Source organism: Cibotium barometz, chromosome 8 (genome assembly GCF_041138505.1).
Source record: "Cibotium barometz isolate CiBa-2024 chromosome 8, ASM4113850v1, whole genome shotgun sequence".
Taxonomy (NCBI): domain Eukaryota; kingdom Viridiplantae; phylum Streptophyta; class Polypodiopsida; order Cyatheales; family Cibotiaceae; genus Cibotium; species Cibotium barometz.
Genome location: NC_141053.1, coordinates 22,573,324 through 22,596,049, shown reverse-complemented (window position 1 = coordinate 22,596,049; position 22,726 = coordinate 22,573,324). Strand labels below are relative to the sequence as shown.

The 22,726-nt window shown below is 38.2% G+C and overlaps 1 protein-coding gene and 1 pseudogene across 1 annotated transcript; both read left to right on the top strand.

Annotated features, from left to right (window-relative positions):
• Positions 1-995: 995 nt before the first annotated feature.
• Positions 996-1,694, top strand: LOC147636049 (putative L-ascorbate peroxidase 4, peroxisomal pseudogene; annotated as a pseudogene).
• Positions 1,695-4,112: 2,418 nt separating this feature from the next.
• Positions 4,113-5,932, top strand: LOC147636048 (uncharacterized). The gene is made up of 3 exons (XM_086801077.1): positions 4,113-4,495; positions 4,792-4,921; positions 5,024-5,932. The coding sequence occupies exons 1-3, from the start codon at positions 4,360-4,362 to the stop codon at positions 5,685-5,687; spliced, it is 930 nt and encodes a 309-aa protein (XP_086657203.1). The 5' UTR covers positions 4,113-4,359; the 3' UTR covers positions 5,688-5,932.
• Positions 5,933-22,726: the final 16,794 nt, after the last annotated feature.

The window sequence follows — 22,726 nt, the reverse complement described above, 5'->3', positions numbered from 1 at the left end:
TGTTCATTACAAAGAAACGACATGTTTGTGTTGGTGATTCTATCGTAATGCACATAAATAACTCAAGAAATGGCCTAAAATAACGTGTTCAAATGGTCTTAATGGCGCAAATTACATTAAATCCATGACTTTCATACAAATCACCACAATGTGATAGGATTGTGTTCATCTACGAAGAAACAGCATGTTCATGTTGTGGTGATTCTATTATAATACACAGAAATAACTCAAGAAATGGCCTAAAATAACATGTTCAAAGGGTCTTAATGGTGCAAATAACATTAATTCCATGAATTCCATACAAATCACCACAACATGACAAGGCTGGCTTTATTCATGACTCGGCTCTTCCTTTCTCGTCCCACAAATTTCCCCTTACTTTCTCTCTCTCTCCCCTCCAAAACTCCCCTTGTTGTTTTCTCTCTCCTCATGACTCGGCTCATACCCCCCCTTCGAGACTCATCCCACATTCCCCCTCTCAACTCAGACAAAACCCGCCTCACCTTCAAGACTTGTTTGATCCCTTTCCCTCACACTCATCCCTACTCCCAGAGCTCCCCTCTCGACTAGGACAAACCCCCCCTCACCTTCATGACTCGTCGGACCCCTTCTCCTTACACTCATCCCACCCTACTCTCCTCAAAACGTGTAGAGCCCCTTCCCCCCCTCACGAGTCAGAAATGCCCCCCCCTCAACGACTCAACCCCCCCTCCTTGTCTAACAACTTGCCAAACCCCCTCTCCCTCTACCTCTCACAACTCGTCTCCCCCCCCACCCGCTCCTTGATGACTCGATCAACCTAGCCCCTTTCTTCACAATGCCTAACCCTTCACCAACTTCGCTAAACCCCTCACCGGCTCACCCCTCTCCAATGACTCCCCTTCCCCTAGCCACCATTCACCTTCCCCTGACCACCACTCATCCCCCTCACCATCCACACCACCGACCTGCCCCTTGATTTCGACATGATCTTCTGTTGTGCAACAGCACCACCTATGCCAGCTCCTGTCGTCTTGTGACCATGCCTACCTCAAGTCCCCATCGACAAAGCCCATCGTGACCTGCGAGCGAGCCTTCATTGTCAAGAAGAAATGCACCCCCTTAATGCTCTGATGATTGGCTTGGCATGATGTTGGTACTTATGATGTAGAAACTCAAACTGGTGGAGCAAATGGTTCAATATGGAATGAGTGGGATTATACCCATGATGCAAATGCTAGACTCAAAATTGCTATGGATTTTGTGAGCATAGAAAGTGAAAGTATCCTAATATCACATATGCAGATATTTAGCAACTAGTTGGGGTGGTTGTAGTGGAAATCACTAGAGGTCCCACCATTGAGTTTGTTCCAGGCTGCTATAAGGATTCCCTTGCGTCCCCACCAGAAGGGTGACTTCCAGATGCCAAGAAATGCCCTCAACATTTGCACGATATTTTTTATTTAATGGGCTTGCCGCCCGATAAGGATATGGTTTCCCTCTCACAAGCAGATGCCTTAGGGAGGGCTCATCCATGAAGATTTGGTTTTGAAGGTGCTTAGACTCATCAGGGTTTGATGTTTGACAATTCTTATTTCTTGGAACTTGTAAAGGGTGAATCTGAGGATTTGCTTCAGTTGCCTATTGATAAATGTCTCCTTGAAGATTTGGCATTTCACTCCTATGTGGAACTCTATGCATTAGGAAAATTATGAGGTCATTTTGGGGCCTTCTAAGGAGTTTCATGTCCTTTCTCTCTCTAAAAAATGGAGCCACGGTGAAATTTGAGCACATCATTCTTTTTTTTTGAGTTGGTAGATTTAGAATAATGTACTCTTCAAGATCTTTCCACTGGTATATAACATGATGGGGATCTAACATAGGATAGTGAAGCTCCCTAAAAAAGTGGGTTCAAAAGTGATTATGTGGCATGTAACATTACATTTTGGCATCTTAAATCTTGTTTGTGGTGTATCTTGAGCATTAATACTTGAAAGTTGTCAGAGATTGTATATTTGAAATTTGCTCATCATAAGCTTCTTAATGATATGTCACATGGAGGGGTTTTGACATAAGATTGATAGGCCTCATCATTGGCCCCATTTTTTTGGGGAGAGAAATAGCATGGGACTCCTTAGCCGGCCCCATGGATATGTCACATGGAGGGGTTTTGACATAAGATTGATAGGCCTCATCATAAGCTTCTTAATGATATGTCACATGGAGGGGTTTTGACATAAGATTGATAGGCCTCATCATGGCCCCATTTTTTTGGGAGAGAAATAGCATGGGACTCCTTAGCCGGCCCCAAAATGAGCTCATTATTTCCTTACGGGTGTTTTTTCAAAATCTATTAAAAACCCCCTTCTACTAATGTATTTCTATAAATTTACCTTAAATTTTTGAATTACAAAATCCCTTCATTTGAACTCATGTGGTATACTTACATATTTCTAGGTAAACGCCCCGAGGGAACACTGTAACAATGTCACATTGCAACACCACAACAATGTCACACAACAACACCACAATAGTGTCAGATTGCAACACTGTAACAATATCACACCATAACAATGTCACACCGCAACACTATAGTACCACCATAGTGTTGAGAGAGGGAGAGAGACGAGACAAGAGACACCACATACGCTCCACAAGAATGAATCATATTAGTCAAAAGTCACATATATATAGACAAGACCTAGAGTGAGTTAGGGCTAGCTATATATAGCTCCAACACATAGTGGGTCACCTTAGAGGAACCATCCAAAAGTAGCAATGTACACACTGGCATTGAAGGCACCACACTGACATACCAACCACAATCTCCCAGAAATAGGAGATTCTACCAAAGCCTACTGCTCTCTTGGGCATCTTCCAGAGATAGAGTATGTCGTCGACTTGACCTTGGGCATATATGATACCTCAACCCATCCTAAAGGACATCCTTCATCCTTTATCCCTTATTCCTCATCCATCATTAGACATCCTTCATCCTTTATCCCTTATGCCTCATCCATCATCAGACATCCTTCATGCTTCTTCCTTCATACCACTTTGTAGCCTAGGTTATGGAATTACTTGTCATCAACTTGAGCTGTGAGCTGTCCTCTTCACTGTGACCTCTGTTGAGTGTGCATGGTACAGTGAAGGACATAACAATGTTCTTGGAGTAGTGCAAGTGTTCTTGTTCCTCTTACAATCTTGTCTGTGTGGCAATCAGTCTTGTCCCTTCTTGTAATCTTGTCGCTTGTGTTGGATACCACTCTTCTTTGTGTCGTGATGTGAGCATCGAGGACTCTGGACATACTATCCAATCATAAGAACCACCACTTAGTGTGATGGGCAACCAACGTTGCTACAAAGAGAAAAAACAATATACTTTAATTAGGTACTACTAAGAAAGACTCAAACTCTACAATTCTTCTCAAAGGTATTTGATTAATTTAAACATATGGGGGCATCCATTTTGGGCTTGTTGACTATCTTAATTTCTTATGAAAATTAGGATAGAGTCTAAGCTTTGTACATTCTAATTACATTAGGCAGGAGACCAGATACGAAAATTTGGACAAAAAGGAGACTATTTGGAAGAACGCACTCCTAAGGGATACACCTATGAATCTCTACTTGTGGCATGTATGCAGTTGGGGTATCATGTTTTGTTTAGGAGGAGGAGAGAGAGGAGTCAGGACCAGATTTGTAATTTGCTTAGCAGTGATTGGGAGTAAGATAATTCTCTTAGGTGTAAAAAGAGCTCCTTTTTACATGGTAGTTTTCATCTTGTAAATATAAATATCTTTTGTTCCAAAAAAATATTTTTATAAAAACAAACAACAAGTTCAAAGACGAAAGTATTTAATTAATTTTAACACGCATATTTGGGCTTGACTATCTGGATTTTTTTGGTGAAAATTAGGATCCTGACGAAAGTGCCCGTTTGCTTACCGCATGATACGGTCAGTGCTAGACGATGCTCCGTTTCATTTTAAAAACAACAACTGCCACACTTTGTCCAAGAAAGCGCTAGGTTGATGAGACAGCATTAAGACCTTTAGCTAGCTCTAGCACATGCAAGTACATGAGAAACGCCGACATTGCCAAAGCCTACGTTCTACATAAGCTCACCACACACCACTGATACGACCTTGTGAGTTTTTTGGCCTTGTGAGTCTTCGGAAGCCTACGTTTTACATAATCTCACAACACACCACTGATACGAACTGGTTACATAATCACCTATCTCTGTGACCTAATAGATATGAGATTGTCCTTGTGACTGTGAGTCTGTGACTTACTAATAGCTCTGAGATTCGCATATCCTTGGGATTATTTGCAAAAATCGTGTAACTAGGTGAACGGTTTTGGCATTTTGATCTGATGGGTCGGCGCCACAACTGCTGCCAAAGGCAGAAGTTGACAAGAGGGCTGTGGTCACCCGATGAAGATGAGAGATTGCTGCGCCACATCAGCATCCACGGCGTTGGTTGTTGGAGCTCAGTGCCCAAAATGACAGGTAGGTGGATTGGTGTGTGTTGTTTGCCAGAACGGTGGGTGTGTGGTGTGGATAGGTGGTTTGCACAGGTCTGTGTGCTCAAAAGGGCAGAAGGGTGGGTGCGTGGGTGGTGTGTACACTGTGATGACGGGGGGTGTTTTGTGTGGTCTGTGTGTGAGATAGTGCTGAGGGGGGGTGTTTTTTGTGTGTGCGCGCGCGCGCGCGCGCGCGCGTGTGTGTGAGAGAGAGAGAGAGAGAGAGAGAGAATGCATTATGTTTTAAGTTATTGGGCCGGCATTGTGTTTCTACTGAATTAGGATTGCAGCGATGCGGTAAGAGCTGTCGGCTGCGTTGGATCAACTACTTGCGGCCAGATCTCAAACGCGGATCCTTCTCTGAAACTGAGCAGACGCTCATCATACACTTCCACAATTTGCTCGGGAACAGGTGCCGGATACATTCTAAAGCACATGAGGATCTCATAATCCCTCTTAAGAGCTTTGATTATAATTTTTAGAATGCTTGATTGATTTCGTGCTTGCAGTGCAGGTGGGCGCGAATAGCGTCGCACCTGCCGGGTCGCACCGACAACGAGATCAAGAACTTTTGGAACTCCTGCATGAAGAAGCGACTACAGCACAAATTAGAAGAAGGCAATAATACTGTGGGTACTGCCAATCCTATGCCTAGTGATGTCAGTGTTGTGAAAGATAGGCGTTTTTTACCACGGCCTCCTGCATTTCCTTTCTCAATACCACCATTAAGCGCTTGTCCTCAAGTTAGTCCTGCAGCGCCTACTAACTGGTACATCGAGTGTGTCCCCATCAATTTAGTAAACAAGCACGTTGATGCGACACCTACAAGCTTCCACTTTGAAAACACTGGTACATTTCTCTCTGATCCCCAGTACTTCCTGAGCCCAAAAACACTAGCATATCCCTCCGATTACGCGTTCCTCTTGGCGAACGGCCTGGAGATGGACGCCAAAAATGGGAATAACAATCATCTGCACAATTTTAAAGACCAAACATACAATACTCCTGTTGGAAACTGCGACATGAGGCCTCCAGCTCTTTGTCAGCACGCGCTGGCCACGGCTGATAATTTGGAGCAAGCCGTACCGGGATACCTTATGACAAATCATGACCTGATAACGGCCAACAGCCATGGTGATGAATTAGCTTTTGCGCAGCTATTCGGTCATCTGGGTTAAGCCATCTGCACAGCTCTTCGAGTGTAGAGTCCATCCACAATAGTTGATGCAATTCACCAGCGTGATCCACAGTAACACTTTTCCCCGCGCGGTTCGACGCTTATTTGTAGGGGATGGAAAATTCCACTTAATAAGTGCTAAGCAACACTTTGTAAGTCCTTGGTGAAAAAACATATTTTGAGCTTCTTTAGTGCCTTATGTTTGTAACCTAATATCCTTGTTTATAGTTAATGCTATTACCCAGCGCTGCCTCACCTTCAATGTGACTCTTCATTTCTTTGACCATGGAAACATAAAGTCTAATAAGTATGTTGACTCGTATGCTCGTGCACGCTCGGGATTCTACATGGTTCAAAACTCCACATAGCATGTGCATTTAAGAGTATGTTAAAAAGTCCCTATATCTAACTTGTATTGTTTTATTGCCATTCCTCTTAAAGAAGTTGGGCTATTGTGAGTCATAATTCTCTTTCTAGATTAAAGATTTCCATTTGAAGCAACCACTTCTCAAACCTAGAAACCATGTTTTATAAGTGCTTTTGAACTACAAATGGAGGGCGTTTGAACTACAAATCCCAAGGATATTGTCACACTTAAGTTAATTCAAAATAGATTTAAATTTGAAAAAACTCATTTTGATTCAAAGGCTGTAAGAATGTTCTCTTCTTAATTATTTCGGTCTCATTATAGAAATCATGCTTCAATCTCATAGTAGTGGTCTAGCTAACATGACTACCTTCCCAAGATTGAGTTATCCATAATACTTTTTCTTGGCAATTCTTTTCCTTGTGAACAAGCTAACATAATGCTTCAAATGGTTTTTACAGTGGTTACTTTGAACAATGTTAACATATATACTAGTCACACGTAATTTTGTAGTGGCTACTTTGAAGAATGCTAACATAGATACTGGTCACCCTTAATTTTTAAAGTGGCTACTTTGAAGAATGCTAACATTATAATAGTCACTTAATTTTAATAGTGACTACTTGGAAGAATATGTGAACATATATACCAGTCAAACTTAATTTTCTATGTAATCAATAGTGTCAAGTTTCTTTCTTTAAGTGATCATAATGATTCTTTTGGTTTCGGGAAGTTCCCAAACATAAGGACAATAAGATAGTATGTAGAACTCACATTTATAATTGTGAGGGAAACTCTCATTTCACTTCAAGATATTACCTATGTGGATTACCTATGTGGCCTAGTAGTAAGCAACGTGAAGTTTGTGTTAAATAATGTGATATCTTCCATGCAAATGTAAAACTCATAAAGGCATTAAGTAAAAAATGTATATTATCACCTATATACACAAGAGATGGTTTCAAGTTCTTCATGGAGTGTATATAATTATAATCAACTATCAATTTTAGCCTTTAAGGTAAGTGGCTTCTTATAGGGATGTTATAAATCCATCAAAGTCAGACTCGCTAGGTGTCTGAATTTGTGGAACCACAAGGAATCACTCAAAGCGAATCCTCTACCAAATGCGAGTTGAATTTTAATGACACTATAAAATTTTCAAGAAGGTGTTTTTTGGCAGGGATTGGATGAAGAAAGGATTATATTTGGTACCTTTAAAATTTGAAGGTATGGCATTTACCTAAAATTTGGCTTTTCAATAAGAAAGCCTCTTTTACCAACTCTAATGATTTGAGATGTGACACAAGGGTGATAGAGGTAAATCCTTAATGTTATCTTGTGGATCCATGGACTTTAGACGATGCTAACTAGCATAAAGAATAAAAAGCAAGAGTATCACATGCCCATGCCATTTTTGGGATGGCATCATTCTTGGCTCCAAATGAATGTTGAAAACATCATATGGATGTAATCATGCTCAGATTGGCTACTTTGGTGGTGAATATTAAGACATACTACAAGTCTCCATGTCTCTAGATAAAAGTTTAAAACTAGACTAGTGTGATCCACACATCTAAAGTGTTCACTTTTTTTATAGGTATAATGTATTTGATAAGTAACTAAGAGGTACTCATGTTTGAGAGATACTAAAGGAAAAATATTCGAAAGAGAGAAATACTTCTACACATAAATATAAGTATATTTATATTGTTAAGAGCATCATTTACATTGCTATGTTATAGAAAATTAAAACCAAGCTCTTACAAAAAGCATTCATAAAAAACAACCTATATATTACACAATGGCCTATCACTCATCATCATTCCCACCATTGCCTTTATCTTGTTCCTTGTTATACAAGCCTCTCTTGGAATTCCATGCCGGTAAACCATAAGTTACATGCTACCAAACCATAAGTTACATTCTTGTAAAATTAATGAGAAAATCAATAAATATGATGGCCTTGCCCCTCTAACTTCTTGAGCAGTATAGATTTTCCATGCCTCCATGTATAGTTGTTCTCATCTTGTTTATAGGCAAGTGAGACAGCTTCCATCTACACACATTCATGAAAGATAATTGAGCACATATGGTATAAGGCTATGCATAAACACATGGAGTAAATGTGAGGGATTCACTTACAAAGTATGCACAAAAGTATCCTAACACTGCCTGATGCTTAAAGGAGAAGTCCCAGAACCTTTGAGATGTGCTATAGCTACCTCCTGTTGTTGTCGAGGATGTCAAGTTTCTTGGCCCTTATCTTCCTCAGATCATCTACATTAAGATATGAGGATGTGCTTTTGCTCTCTTCAACTGCATATCTTGAACTTTCAACTTTCGAAGGCTCATTGTCGTTGCCATCCTCTTGAGCATATCCACTTTCTACTAAACTTCACCTCTTTGTTGGGTTGCAAAAAATCTTGAGAGAGTTGGTTAATGATGTATCTCTTCTTTTTGTCAGGTTATTGCTTCCACTTCGTGAGGATGTCATGACAAAATTGTACCAACAAGAATTGACACATGTGTGTCAAGACAAAAGCACCTGCATCATCCTCAATGATGTAGCATCAAATAAGAGTAGCCTTCAGGTGATCTAAAGAAAGGAATGTGGGAATATCAAGAGCAAGCAATAATAAGAGTATGGTTTCTTGGAGTGGGGTCTGGGAGTGGGAAAAGAGTAGGTCGTGGACTAGCCTTAACCAATGTAATGCCAACACTCTCTGAATGACATGGTGGAGTATAAGCATCAATCCCACCACCAGCACTAGCTATGGCTACCACTCGCTTTATCAATTGCCTTTCTATCTACAGTGCATGATGATTGGTTGGGTGTGCTAAGTTGTAGCTTGGTTGCCTTTCATTGCTTAGGGAAGAGAATTCAAAATAATTTCTACATCTCATCATGCATGTAATCTTTTGGATTACTACACCGTGGTCTAGGAGGTAAGTCCAGACACTACAAGGTTATGAGGGCCCTAGTGGGACAACTGAAGTGAAACTATGAGCTCCAACTAAAGTGTGAGTAAGAATTTTGTATCCAACATGTCATATTGTTACTTTCCTAGTGACACATTTTATGTTGCTTAGCGATAGTACTTAAGCTAAATTGTGTCACTAACCGACTCACTGGATTTTTGTTCTATTTCACTACCCTACTATCCTGCGATATAGCTTGCATTTCTTATCTCTCTATATCTCTCACACACACATCACAATCATCTCTCACTGACATCCTCTCTCTTTCTCTCTCATACACAATCATCTCGCTCTCTATTACTCCCCTGCCTCCCTCTCTCTCTCTCTCTCTCTCTCTCTGTCTCTCTCTCTCTCTCTATATATATATATATATAGATATCTTTCACACAAACAATAAATCATCTCTCTCTCTCTCTCTCTCTCTCTCTCTCATGTAACTATAGTATGCATAAAGGGATCTATGCATAAAGAGGGATCTATGCATAAAGAATCCTCCTCTTTGCATAGGGATATTATGCATGCATATGAATGCTCTGTGCCTACATAATAAGGCATGCAAATCTCTTATATGCATGAAGAGAGCATACATATGCATGCATAGAGAATACATATGTTCCATGCATGCCTGTTAGAGAAGGTCGGGAAGACGTAGGCCAGGGGGGTGAGAAAGGAAGGCAATAGGGATGCAACCACAAAGGGGGGAGGGGAGAGACGGGGCTACCTACGAGGAGGGCTCTAGCTTGAGCGAGAAGGGAAGTTAAGAGGGATGCATTGATGAAAGGAGGGGGGGCGAGCTGGTGCAGAGGGGAGGTAAGAAGGAGAAGAAGATTCATGCAAAGGGGCGAGAAGGAAAGGCAAGAGGGATGCGATAGCAAAGGAGAGAGGGGAAAGACAAGGCAGCCTACGAGAGGGCTCTAGCTCGTGTAGAGGAGATTTATTAGAGGAAATTTCTCTTACATTATCATTTTTTGTAACTCTTGATTAATATTATAGGTTTACTATATCTTGATCCCACAAACACTTCCTCAGCTCTTGAGGTAAGTGTCTGAAATCCTGTTCTTGCTTATTTTTTATGAATTGTATCCTCTAGTGCCATGTTCTAGGATTAATTGTTGATTATACATAGGCTAAGATCATAGGAGTTTTAAGTATTTATATTTATGCATGGGTAGATGCAAAGTAACTTGTAGTACTATGGTGCCATGGTCAAGGATGAATTGCCAATTATACATAAACTATACATAGGTATTTACGTTTATGCATGAGTAGATGGAAAACAACTTGCAGCATGATGTTACACACGGACGTGAAGGAGGAGTAGATATCTGAGCCGTCTTTGTAAGTATATTTCGTTGTGTTGTATCTTATATTATAAGAAAAAAAAATTACCTTGTGACAACATAAAATCAATGTTCATTTATTTATATGCCTATAGCTTGAAGTAGTGAATCACCACCCTACGTAGGATGAATATGAGTTTGCATTACAACAGGGTTTGCAATCTCTTTCAAAGGGTGCAAGAGAACAAGGATTGTTATTTCTATATGCCATGCTTGGTAAGCATGGCAACAAGTAGGTACATTCCTAAACCCATAACCTCTTTGGTTTTTTAAAATTGATTCACACTTGTGTTAGTTTTGTTGTGTTTTAGGATCATGTTACAACAAAACATGCCCATGTGCAACTGAAAAGCAATGGAAATGTGAGAGTAGAGGTTGAAGCTATAAGAGATGATAACAATCAGAATGCATAAACTCTATTTGTGTTTTTGGTGAAGATGATGATAGCGAACATCCCTTTCATGTGATGAGGATTTGGATGTAGACTCTATTTGTGTTTTTGGTGAAGATGATGACATGGAACATCCCTTTCATAATGAGGACCTCGATGGAACCCCAACTCCATAGACTTTTATTTTGCTATCTTTTTTTTATACCTTTGATAAGGCATTGCTCTTTTTTCCCCAATCTCAGATGTACTTCTTCATCGATTAAGTAATGAAAACTATATTTAGTCACTCAACCATGGATGGATGTTGTATAAGTTATCACAATTTTTATATATACACATAGTCAATGTGATCTTGCGGTTATATATTTTTATTGATTCTATTGTGTAAGTACATTCTATCATTTATATTAAAAAACTCTTATAAAAGAAACACATATATTTATAATTACTTTAACAAAAATCTTTGAGCTTATATCTAATTAAATACGTGAAATTAATAAGAATGATAAACCACCCTCATGGAGCGAAACCGATGATGAGATCCGAGTATAGAGTGTTTGAGTACTACACAACGAATGTATATGTACATCGTATAGTCCCGCACAATAGGATCGATGATATTATGATAAGAGAGTGAGAAATGATTATGCAAGTAAGAAAGAGAGAGAGAGAGCCACATTATGGGCTGGGGGGGTTCACTATATGTAAACTCTTCAAGGCCTAATTTAAAAACCCCTTATTTGTAAAATTTTTCATAAATAAAACACACCCTTTTTCTATTCAATCTATAAATACCCCCTTTAAATGGTATCCTTATGTATGTAAAAAATGGATTTAAAAAACACCTTCTATTGAACACCCACATGCTATGCTTACATACTTATAAGTGACCCCTTCCCCCCCGCGAGATTATGGGCAATGTTGCATGTGAAACAACATATGGGACACATGGCCTTGATGCATAGAGACAAATAAAAAAAAGTAGAAAAAAATAGATTAAGATCTTACCTTATGGCTAAAAACACCATATTGGGGAATATGGGAATTTCCCACAAGTTTGGGATTAACCATAACTTGAACACCACTAATCCAAAATGAGTGCTTTACAGCTCTTTAGATTCCATTTTTCAAGCGCTTTCCAACGATAGGTCATATGATAGGGTTTTGAGAAACTTACAAACATGTTATCCATGTCCCCTTTTTTAAGTATTCAAAAATGGGGATTGGGAAATTCCCAAATTCACTAATATGGTGTTTAAATGTGAAGAGGCTTTACTCTATGCTAGTCTACAATGGGTTTTACCTCAACAAGGACAAGGCTAAAATCTTTCTACTCCACCCTCCAATTGCTACAAAATATAATAAAAACATTAGTAAGAATATTTAAAAAACTATGAATGAAAAATAGTTTTAAAGAACCTCAATGTTAAGATCTATAAATAAAAATCCTATTTACAAGTTAACAAACAGCGTTGTCAAAGGATGTAAGCATTTAACCTATCAAACAAAGAGAGCAATCAACCTATCAAACAAAGGTTAGTGCCTAAACATTCACTATTTAATCTACACACACACCCTATTCAATCTACACACACACACACACACACACACACACACACACACACACACAACATCGAACTTTCCAAATCCTCGTGAGTAAGACAAGGGAAAATTAAGAGATTTATTAAAAGAGGGGGAGACAAAGGTAGATGGAGATTGCGAAACTCCACACCCTATTCACCAAACCCCTGATAAGCATGGCTATGGAGGGAGGGTGTGGGAGGGAGAGATAGGGGGGAGAAAATTGAGATTGAGAAACTCCACAATGTATTCACCAAATCCTCATGAGCATGGCCATGGAGGGAGAGTGTATCAGGAGGAGAGAGGGAAAGAATCACCTTCTCCATGAGAAATGATAAGAAGAAGAGGGGAAGTCTACTATTGATGCACCAAAATACCACACCTAGAAAGGGGAAAAAAAACACACCAAAAAACTAGATTCAAGTTGCATAGATATGTTTTTGAGATCGCTAGAAAAATTTTGATAACAGCGTTGGTTTCTATTGAGTGTACCAGAAAGATTCGAAGTGTTATCTAGTCATATGTAATGAGTTTTCTAGGCATGTGGGTCCTCACTTGATGCTTGTGACCACTTTTAAATGCCTAGTTGCATATACTTTGTGCCATACCTCTCTTTAATTTTCTATCTTTATAATGTGTTAAGAGGTCGATTTGATTGTGCGTCCTTCTAGGTCAATCGTGTCCTCAAGTGAAGGGGAGGGATTTTTGGTAGATTTTTCCCAAAGTGGCAAGAGGAGTAGATTTAGTGCCCCAAGTTCGTTAAGACAAGGTGCATTTCAGATAGGAGTGTCATGGATTATACACAAGAGTGTCGTATCACCATCAATCATACAGGCATGCATGGCCTACACAATACATTGCCTCATGGACGGCCAACAAGTGACAAAAACTTTAATTCGGTAAATATCTTTCATCCATACCCTTTGTGTAAAGATGTATTGTATGATGTAAATGTACAAAGTAATCTATTTTAGGACATAAATGTACTTTCGTGTGTGTATAGTATGAGGATAAAGGGGAGAAGAGGAGGAGGATAATGCATTATATGCTCGGCACTACACAAATACACGACAACCAGTGGCACACATAAAAAAACATTTGGGATCATTTGAACATCTAAAAGCTTGATAGAAAAGGGGCAAAGATGACTTTTAGACAATTAATTACCTTCCTTATGCATGGCCATATGAGGATGAGAGTGTCAAGATTATCATCAACTGCACCATGGAGACTCAAAAACAAAGATCAAGAGAAGGTGGAGTGTGATAATATCTTTTCGCACACCCACATGAGTTATGCATTCATTGAAGGATATATTCACAAAGATAAAGAAGAAAGGGATGAAGCAATTATATGGACTCAAGTATCATGATTGGGATAATGTGATGCAAGTAAGTAATCTTACCTTTTCCTCATATATATATTTATATATCCATGCTTGTATATGTACATGCTCATCCTATTATTGCATGTATAATTCATCCTACCAATATCTATTATTGGATGTGGTTCTAAGAGTGTGAGATCAGCTATCTACAAGATGGGAGAATTTGCATGAATTTAACTTTAAATCATGTTATTTTGCATGTATTTTACTCTTAGGTAATCGGCCCTCATATTGTTATATTTTGATGAATATCTTTGGTTACATAGATTTATATCATTAAAGGAGATTAACCCCTTACGCATACTGACTACTTGTCTAAATATAATAGAGGCCATATTCTTGATTGAAGAGAGCTTCCCTTGAACAATACTCACTTCACAAATGCATGTTGTGGTTCAATTGGTTGATGAAGTAGAACTTTGTGGCATGGCTAATAGTAGATGGATGTTTATGAAAACCTTAAAGGGGTTTTTAACACAAAGAGAAAGGTCAGAGGGGAGTATGGTAGAGGGAGATGGTTGATGCAAGAGTCTCTTGTATATATCACAAGCCACCTCTCTCAAGTGAACCCTACCATGCCAAAATTACGAGCAATACTCACTTCAAAAATGCATGTTGTGGTTCATTTGGTTGATGAAGTAGAACTTTATGGTGTGGTTAATAGTAGATGGATGTTCATTCTTGAAAGGTTTATGAAAACCTTAAAGGGATTTTTAAGACAAAGAGAAAGGCCGAAGGGGAGTATGGTGGAGGGAGATGGTTGATGCAATAGTCTCTTGTATATATCACATGCCACCTCTCTTAAGCGGACCGTTCCATGCCAAAGTTACGAAGAAATTAAGAGGATAAAAGAATGGTTTCTAATATTCCACAAGGAAAGGGAAAGCCTTGAAGGATGGATGAAGCATTGAGGTTAAAGATAAACACATTTTGCATCCTCCATAGTGTAGTAGTGGAGAAATGGATTCAAATATACAAAGAAGCTAGAAATAGGTGACAAGAGGAGAGGAAATATTTCAAGAGAGAAAACCAAAGGGCACTCTACCTGGATCCCTTAGAGGAATTACCAAATGAAAAAGTTAACCTTGAATGACTACATGATGAGGAACTTGGATATGCTTCAAGAAATGGAGAAGAGGTGACAAAGGATGAGTGGGAGCACGAGGATGTGACTGACTATCAAGTAACTAAACTCATACGTGATTTAGTAGTGTTGAATATAATCTTTGATGTAATTTTTATTTTGATTTGATATGCACATAATGTCAATGAATATGTGGAAGCATCCTAATTGCAACTCATGTTTTTGCTATAATAGTATAAGGTGTACAATGCAATGTGGTCAAATGGGAGACATTTTCATACTAAGCTTGTGGATTGTAAAAGAAACACATTTGATCATGGTGTCATGGCAAACTTTGAGCAAGATAGTGAAGCAAGTAGACATGACAAAAACATCATACCTAACTAATTAGATTATTGTGGAGCCATTTAAGACATCAGAGGTCGGTTTTAGATATTTTACTATCTATAACTTTGATGTGAAGTGGTTCAAAGTGCTATGTAGTGGTGCTCGTACAACGGTGACGAAGGATACAAATGGTTTCTTTGCAATTGACTCCACAGAGCTTTGTAGAGATGAGAAAGATACTTTTAAGATCCATAAACATTGTGAGCAAGTATGTACCAATCTTTAGATATACAACAACTTACATGATAGCTTAAAATGGGCTACTTACTCATTATTTTGGGATTTTGTAGGTTATTTTACAACCCAATTGTATTGATCCAAGATGGTGGTATGTGACTTAAATCACCTCGTGATCCACCCACATATTTAAACATGAAGAAGTGACGAGGAAGTGGATGACAATGTTGTGGATGATGACCAAGATCATGAATACCATGAAAAGTTTGATTAAGCTTCATTGAACATGAAGAAGTGAGAAGGAAGTGGATGACAATGTTGTGGATGGTGACCACGATCATGAATACTATGAAAAGTTTCATGTCTTTGTCCACTAGCTCTTCACTACTTTCAATTGTTGCAATCAATATTGGAGGCTATAGATGAAAGAGAGAAAGTTGAAGACCAAGACAACGTGGAGGAAGGTCTACATTAACAAAGAGACGAAGATGAAATAGAGCTCAACAATGGTGATGATGTAGATGTAAAGCCTGAGATCGATGATAGCTTGGTTCAACATTTTATTGATCTCTCACTTGAGCTTGACATTGATCATGAATTACCAAGCGGATTTGCTACAAGATGGGATTGATGAAACATATTAGATATATTTGGCATCATTCAAGAATTATATTAGCCTCTTTATTTTTGGATTTTGCAAGCTATTTATACAAGATGAAGTTGGTTGTGTGCTTTGTGTGTGTTGCTTAGAGAGAGAGAGAGAGAGAGAGAGAGAGAGAGAGAGAGAAGGAAGAGGATGTGTGTGCTAATCTTATAATTTTTTGTAACCTGGGGTATTTGTTAATGTATTGACCATGCACAGGCTATAAAGAGACAAAATCAAGGTTTGAACCCAAGTCACTTATCGAGCATTTTTACCAACAAAAAAATATCACTGAATACCAGCGATTTTTTTGCTGGTATCCAACAATTGTGCTAGCAATAAATAGCAATGCTATTTTTTCTAGTATATCTAGTGGGCGACTGTACGAGTGGTGATCGTCATGTAGCAGATAATGATGGCAAAACATTGGTAGGCATCTATTCCCTTCTTGTAGTGAAAACATAAACCCGCATATGTCCTACTTATTAGTAAGAGAAGGAGAAGAAAATTTGGTTTAAAGAGGAGAAGAAAGAGGACAAAATATAAAACATAATTAGGTGAGATAAAGCAATAGAGTGCATGTTTGGATTACTAATTCTTTAGGGTGAAAACAAGAATAGGTGGTACAAAAAGCACTGTCTATAACACTGCTTTTAATACTACTTTTTATTTTGTTTTGGAGAGTTTTAGCTAAACTTAAAAAATTTTGGGGGTACTTTTTAAGATTCTTGTCCATAAAAGTACTTTTTAAGATTCTTGTCCATAAAAGTACTTTGAGGAATATTATTTAGAACTTGAAACCACAATAGGAACCCTAAAATCAGTCATCTTTTTTTTGCTTAAAAGCAGAAAAGTGGTACCACACCTAACCATGCTTTAACCCTTTAAAAATCAGTCATCTTTTTTCTTCTTGAAAGCAAAAAAGTGGTACCACACCTAACCATGCTTTAACCCTTTAAAAATCATGTAAGTATGTAACCTAATTCTATAACTCATTCCTTACAAGAAATAGATCAAAGAATTAACCCTAATCCTATAATTAAAAAAATTAGCCTAGCTATATTACTAAAATGAAGAAATGAATAATAAATCGAATTTAAAAAAAGGGTTATGAAAAGTGCTTGTCATTGGTTTCTTTAAGTTTTGCAATTATAAATAAAGAACAAAGGTATTCGCTATGCTTGAAAAGATAATGTGTGTGTGTGTGTGTGTGCATGCACGAGAGAGAGAGAGAATTTAAAAAATTGATGTGCTACATATGATAAGGAAAAGTGAAGCCTATTTAATATTTTATGATGAGGAAAAGTAGTTCCTCATCATATTAGTATGCGATAAAAGTAAGCCTCAATCGATATTTCTTTACCACCAATTATTGAAGATTTTTTGTAAATCTAGTATTTACTTATAAGTTTTTTGTGATTTAGTATTCAACCTCTTATTTACTTCTGGCTATTTGTGATTTAGTATCCAATCTCATATTATAATAAATCTCTTATTTACTTATAGCTTTTTTTGTGACTTAGTATTCAAGCTCCTATTATAATAAATCTCTTATTTTTGGCCTAGCTAAAGTTTGAAACATCATTTAGATCTTGCTCTTACAAAGATAGGCCCATGATCATTTGAAATAAGTTTTTTTCCCAAAACTCTAGATAAATATGATGCTCAAAATTAATTAAAAATTATTCCTCAAAGTTAGAAAAATACTAGGAATATAACTAAAATGTATAAATTTTGGTCCTTTAAAAAAATAGCAATGCTAGTTTTGAATCGAGATTTTTTAAGTTTTCGTAAGAAAAAAATACACAAAAAACATGGCTATCTAAGAACTATACAGGATGTCTTGGTCCAAGTGAGCGAGTGGCTCACACATGTGGGGCATGTCCTAACAGTCTACATTGCCTAAAAATGGCAAATATTTGGATGGGTGGAGCCCCCTCGGCGGGCGGGTGTGTATGTGTGCACATGCTTACATTAAAAATAATAGATGTGAGTTGTAAAAAGAAAAAACAAACACACATACACACACACACACGAAATCACGGTGTTTAGAGTACAAAGGCCCATTATTTATGGGAGTACCTACTTTGACAAACCAGCCAATTTTTCGAGTGAAACAAAACACAAGCAACAAGTCGACTATTATATACATAAAAAGGACAACAAGGTATCGGGAAAGATTCTCTTACTCCTAATTCGACACCGAACTGTGGAGTCCGTATACAACGTAATGCGGGCTCTTCCAATCCTCAATCCTCAAGGCGTGAGCAATGCCGCGAGATATATTCCCGATGTGAGATGAATGTAGGAGGCGTCACCCGAGCAGGACATCCCTGAATGTCTGAACAACATGAAATGACGGAACCTTGGTGTAGGGGCCGCCCTCACATGAAATGACGGAACCTTGGTATAAGGGCCGCCCTCACATGATGCTCAGCTATTTCTGTCTACGCTTTTTGTTGGCCTCTATATGGATTCCAAGAATCCTTGTGTACGAGCTTCGAAGCTCGACGTTGTGACGAGTTGCTGTGCCCATGCTCAGTTCAAGACAATGATTCAAGTAAAATAAGGAAACCCTGTTAAAGAGAACCTAAATAATGACACAAGGAACGTTCAAGATATAAATCGAAATGGACGAGATGGAAGTTGTATATGCACATAGAATAAAAAGTTCACCACTTTTTGTGCTTTTGAAAGCTTTTCTAGGCATTTTGTTTTCTAAATAACTCTTACCATGTGTAGATGCATAGTTACCAAGAACTAATTTTATGGGTAGGTTAGTTTATTTACCATCCTATCTCTCTTAATAATCCTTAGGTCATTTTTTTTTGTTGAAGCACTTTTATCGTTCAATAACAAACTAATGTTAATGCTAACATAACTAGCTATTAAGAATAGAATTGACAATGGAAATTGAGTTGTAAAGAAAAGAATAAGTGCAAAAAAGATTGATGAGAGAGACAATAATAATAATGAAAGCTTCAAAATGCCCCTGGTTGGGACGATGTTGAGTTCTTCTTAAAATTCCGGGAGCTTTTGGCTACACCGATTTCCTATATGCTGAATAGTGCTTTTATCTTTGGTAAACTTGAATTTTCCATCAAAAAGGGCTTAATCAGACTGATTCCCAAACAGGTGGCAGCTTCCTCCTTTCAACACTGGAGACCTATTTCGATGATGTCTGTTTTATACAAGATATTTGCTAAGGTGGTTGCAGCTAGGTTATCTCTGGTGTTAGCCAAAGTAGTTTCATGACATCAGCATGGTTTCATCAAAGGAAGGTCAATTTATGATAACATCTATGCTGCCTTGTTGGGCTGTGAGGTGGCCCACAAAACTGCTCAAAAGTGTGTTCTCTTACAGCTTGACCTAGAGAAGGCATATGATAGGGTGGTTCAGTGCTCTTTTCTCTCTGCTATGTTGACTAATCTTGGGTTTGGTCAAAGGATTGTAAACATAATTTTGGTCTTAAAGGTGCATCATCTACTCTTTTACTGAATGGTGTAATGGTTGGTGAATTTGATCTTAAGAGATCTATCCGTAAGGGCTGTCCACTTGCTGCTCTCTTGTTTGCTGTGGGGTGACTCACCCTCTCATTTTGGCCTTAGAGAATGGAACCAGATTCGGTATGATTCAGGGGTTGAAAGTGTCTTCTTCTCAACAACTTTTGATTGTAAACATAATTTTGGTCTTAAAGGTGCATCATCTACTCTTTTACTGAATGGTGTAATGGTTGGTGAATTTGATCTTAAGAGATCTATCCGTCAGGGCTGTCCACTTGCCGCTCTCTTGTTTGCTGTGGGGTGACTCACCCTCTCATTTTGGCCTTAGAGAATGCAACCAGATTCGGTATTATTCAGGGGTTGAAAGTGTCTTCTTCTCAACAACTTTTGATTGAGTGTTTTGCTGATGATTCTTTATTGTTTTTGCAAGCTACTACTAAAAATGTACAGGAGGCATTAAAATTAGTGGAAATGTTTGGCAAAGCCTCTGGGTCCAAGTGTAACATTTTAAAATCCAGAATGATATCTCTTTTAGAAGATGACTCTTTTGATGTTTCATGTTAGGATGGTAATGTAGTCTCCAAGGACACGGTATTCAGACATTTAGGGGCACCTCTTAGGGTTTAAGTGACTAAGAACCAGCTAGTGCAGTGGGCGTTGCAGAGAATTTTGAATAAAATTCAGAAATGGTCTTTTCATTTTCTCAGTCTTGCAAGAAGGGTCAAGGTGATTAATTCCATTTTATTGCCTTATATTCAGTTCTTTTATCCCTTGGTTCACTTTCGAAGGTTCATTGGAAAGAAATTCTTTCAAAGGTTAGGGCATTTCTTTGGAGGAGATCTGCTACTAAAAGACATATGGCTTGGATAGCTTGGGCTAGGGTAACTAGACCTAAGAGATTTGCTGGCCTAGGTATTCTTCATGCTCAAACTCACTGTATAGTTGTGAATGCAAAGTTTTTTCCCTCTTTTATGCAACAAGTTCTGATTTGGTCCATCATGTTGAAATCTTTGGTTGAATCAATAGTTATTCGTATTGAAGGTGGTAGATGGAAACCTTTGTCATGGTTTAGTCATAGGCTCCTATTCACTTGAAAGCGTCACGCTTTGCCTAGTTTCTGATTGACATGTGGAAACAACTCCTTCATTTCCTCATATGGGATGGTTCCCCAGGACTACTGGTAACTCTTTGTGTTTCTGGAGTCTTTGGTGGGAACCTTTCTTTCCTTCCCCTCTGGTATTTTTGGATATTAAATTAACTAGAGTTATACACAACAAAGGTATTCAAACTTTGATGGATGTTTGGGATGGCCCTTTACTTGTGGCTGGAGAGATCCTCATCAACTAAAAAAGATGTATGCCTTGTCTTCTGTTCAAGCTAGCTTTATGATTCAGATCATGGACAAGGTTGTCCACTTACCTCTCAATACTCAGCATCTTTTGAGTTCTTTGGTATCTAATTAGCACTGGGCTTCTGGTAGTCCTTTTAGTGCTCCAAAGTCCAAGTCTTTGTATGATATTTTAATCTAATCACCTGATTGGCATACTCCATTGAATCGTATGTGGAAAGTCAAATGGTCCTCTGGCTTTTGGCAACAACAATTTCATACTTTATGGAACACAAGGCTACCCAGCAGGGTCACTTGTTTTTTATGGAGAGTCATGAATTGGTGCAATTCCTACATGAGTAAAAATGGCAAAAAGGAATATGGCATCCCCAATGTGCCATAGATGCTTTGCAGCTGAGGAATCTATGTTACATTTATTTTGGCATTGTCCTCCTCTCAGGTCTTTTTGGGTACAGATGTCAAGGTGGCTTATGGGCTGGTTAGATCAAGGTTCATTGCCCCAATTGGTTGATTGGATTTCTTTCTGTTTCAACTCCAGAACAACTAGTTTCTTTCAAATCATGGACAAGGTTGTCCACTTACCTGTCAATACTTAGCATCTTGTGAGTTCTTTGGTATATCTAATTGGCACTGGGCTTCTGGTAGTCCTTTTAGTGCTCCAAAGTCTCAGTCTTTGTATGATATTTTAATCTCATCACTTGAATGTCATACTCCATTGAATCATATGTGGAAATTCAAATGGTCCTTTGGTTTCTGGCAACAACAATTTCATACTTTATGGAACACAAGGCTACCCAGCAAGGTCACTTGTTTTTTATGGAGAGTCATGACTAGTGCAATTTCTACATGAGTAAAAATGGTAGAAAGGAATATGGCGTCTGGAATGTGCCATAGACGCTTTGCAGAGCTCAAAAATCTATGTTACATTTATTTTGGCATTGTCATCCTCTCAGGTCTTTCTCGGTACAGATGTCAAGGTGGCTTATGGGCAAGGTTCATTGGCCCAATTGGTTAATTGGATTTCTTTGTGTTTCAGCTCCAGAACAGCTAGTTTCTTTCACAACTTGTACATATGTATGTTTATGGGAGATTTGGTGTTCCAGGAACTCTTTGTTATATGCTGGTGGTCAATCTCAAACATTGTTGATTTCCATATGGTCAATGTATAAATACTACATCATATGTATCTCTTGTTTCTCTGATATTATCAGGGATGGTGTATGTGTATCTGCAGTTGGTTTACTTCAGGCCTTCCACTCCACGCCTATTTTTTTCTTCTACACAGTAACATTGTATATATCATGATCTTGAAGTTTTAGTTGATCAACCCCTCCCCCCCTTCTATCTCTTACTCTTGTATTACTTTTAATAATATTAAAGCTACTCTATTTCCAGTAAAATTAAATTAAAAAAAGCACAATCAAAACACCAATATTAATTTCAAATTCTCCATCCTTTCTACTTTATAGATTGGGTTACAAGTTTTGAGATATTGGTTTGTAAATAATAGATTGGGTAATGAGGTTTGATGTGGTCTATTGATAAACCCAAAAGGTGTGTTAACAAAACCATCTTAAGTTGATTTAACAAAACCATCTTGGTTGTTTTAGTCTCTCATTTTTAGCTTGCAAAGTTAATATTTTCAAATTAGGTCTAAGTCCTCTATCCTAAAAATATTTACTTTACGAGTATAAAAAGGGCAAGAAAGCTGAAGTTGTTAAGTTTTTTTTTGTTTTTTCGTGATAGTTTTATGTAAGCCTAGGTAAAGATATTTCTAGGTAAATCTTGCTAAGATAAGTTCTTGTTAGTAACAACTAGGGTCCAAGTCCTGATTGCCTGAAAAAATGGTAACC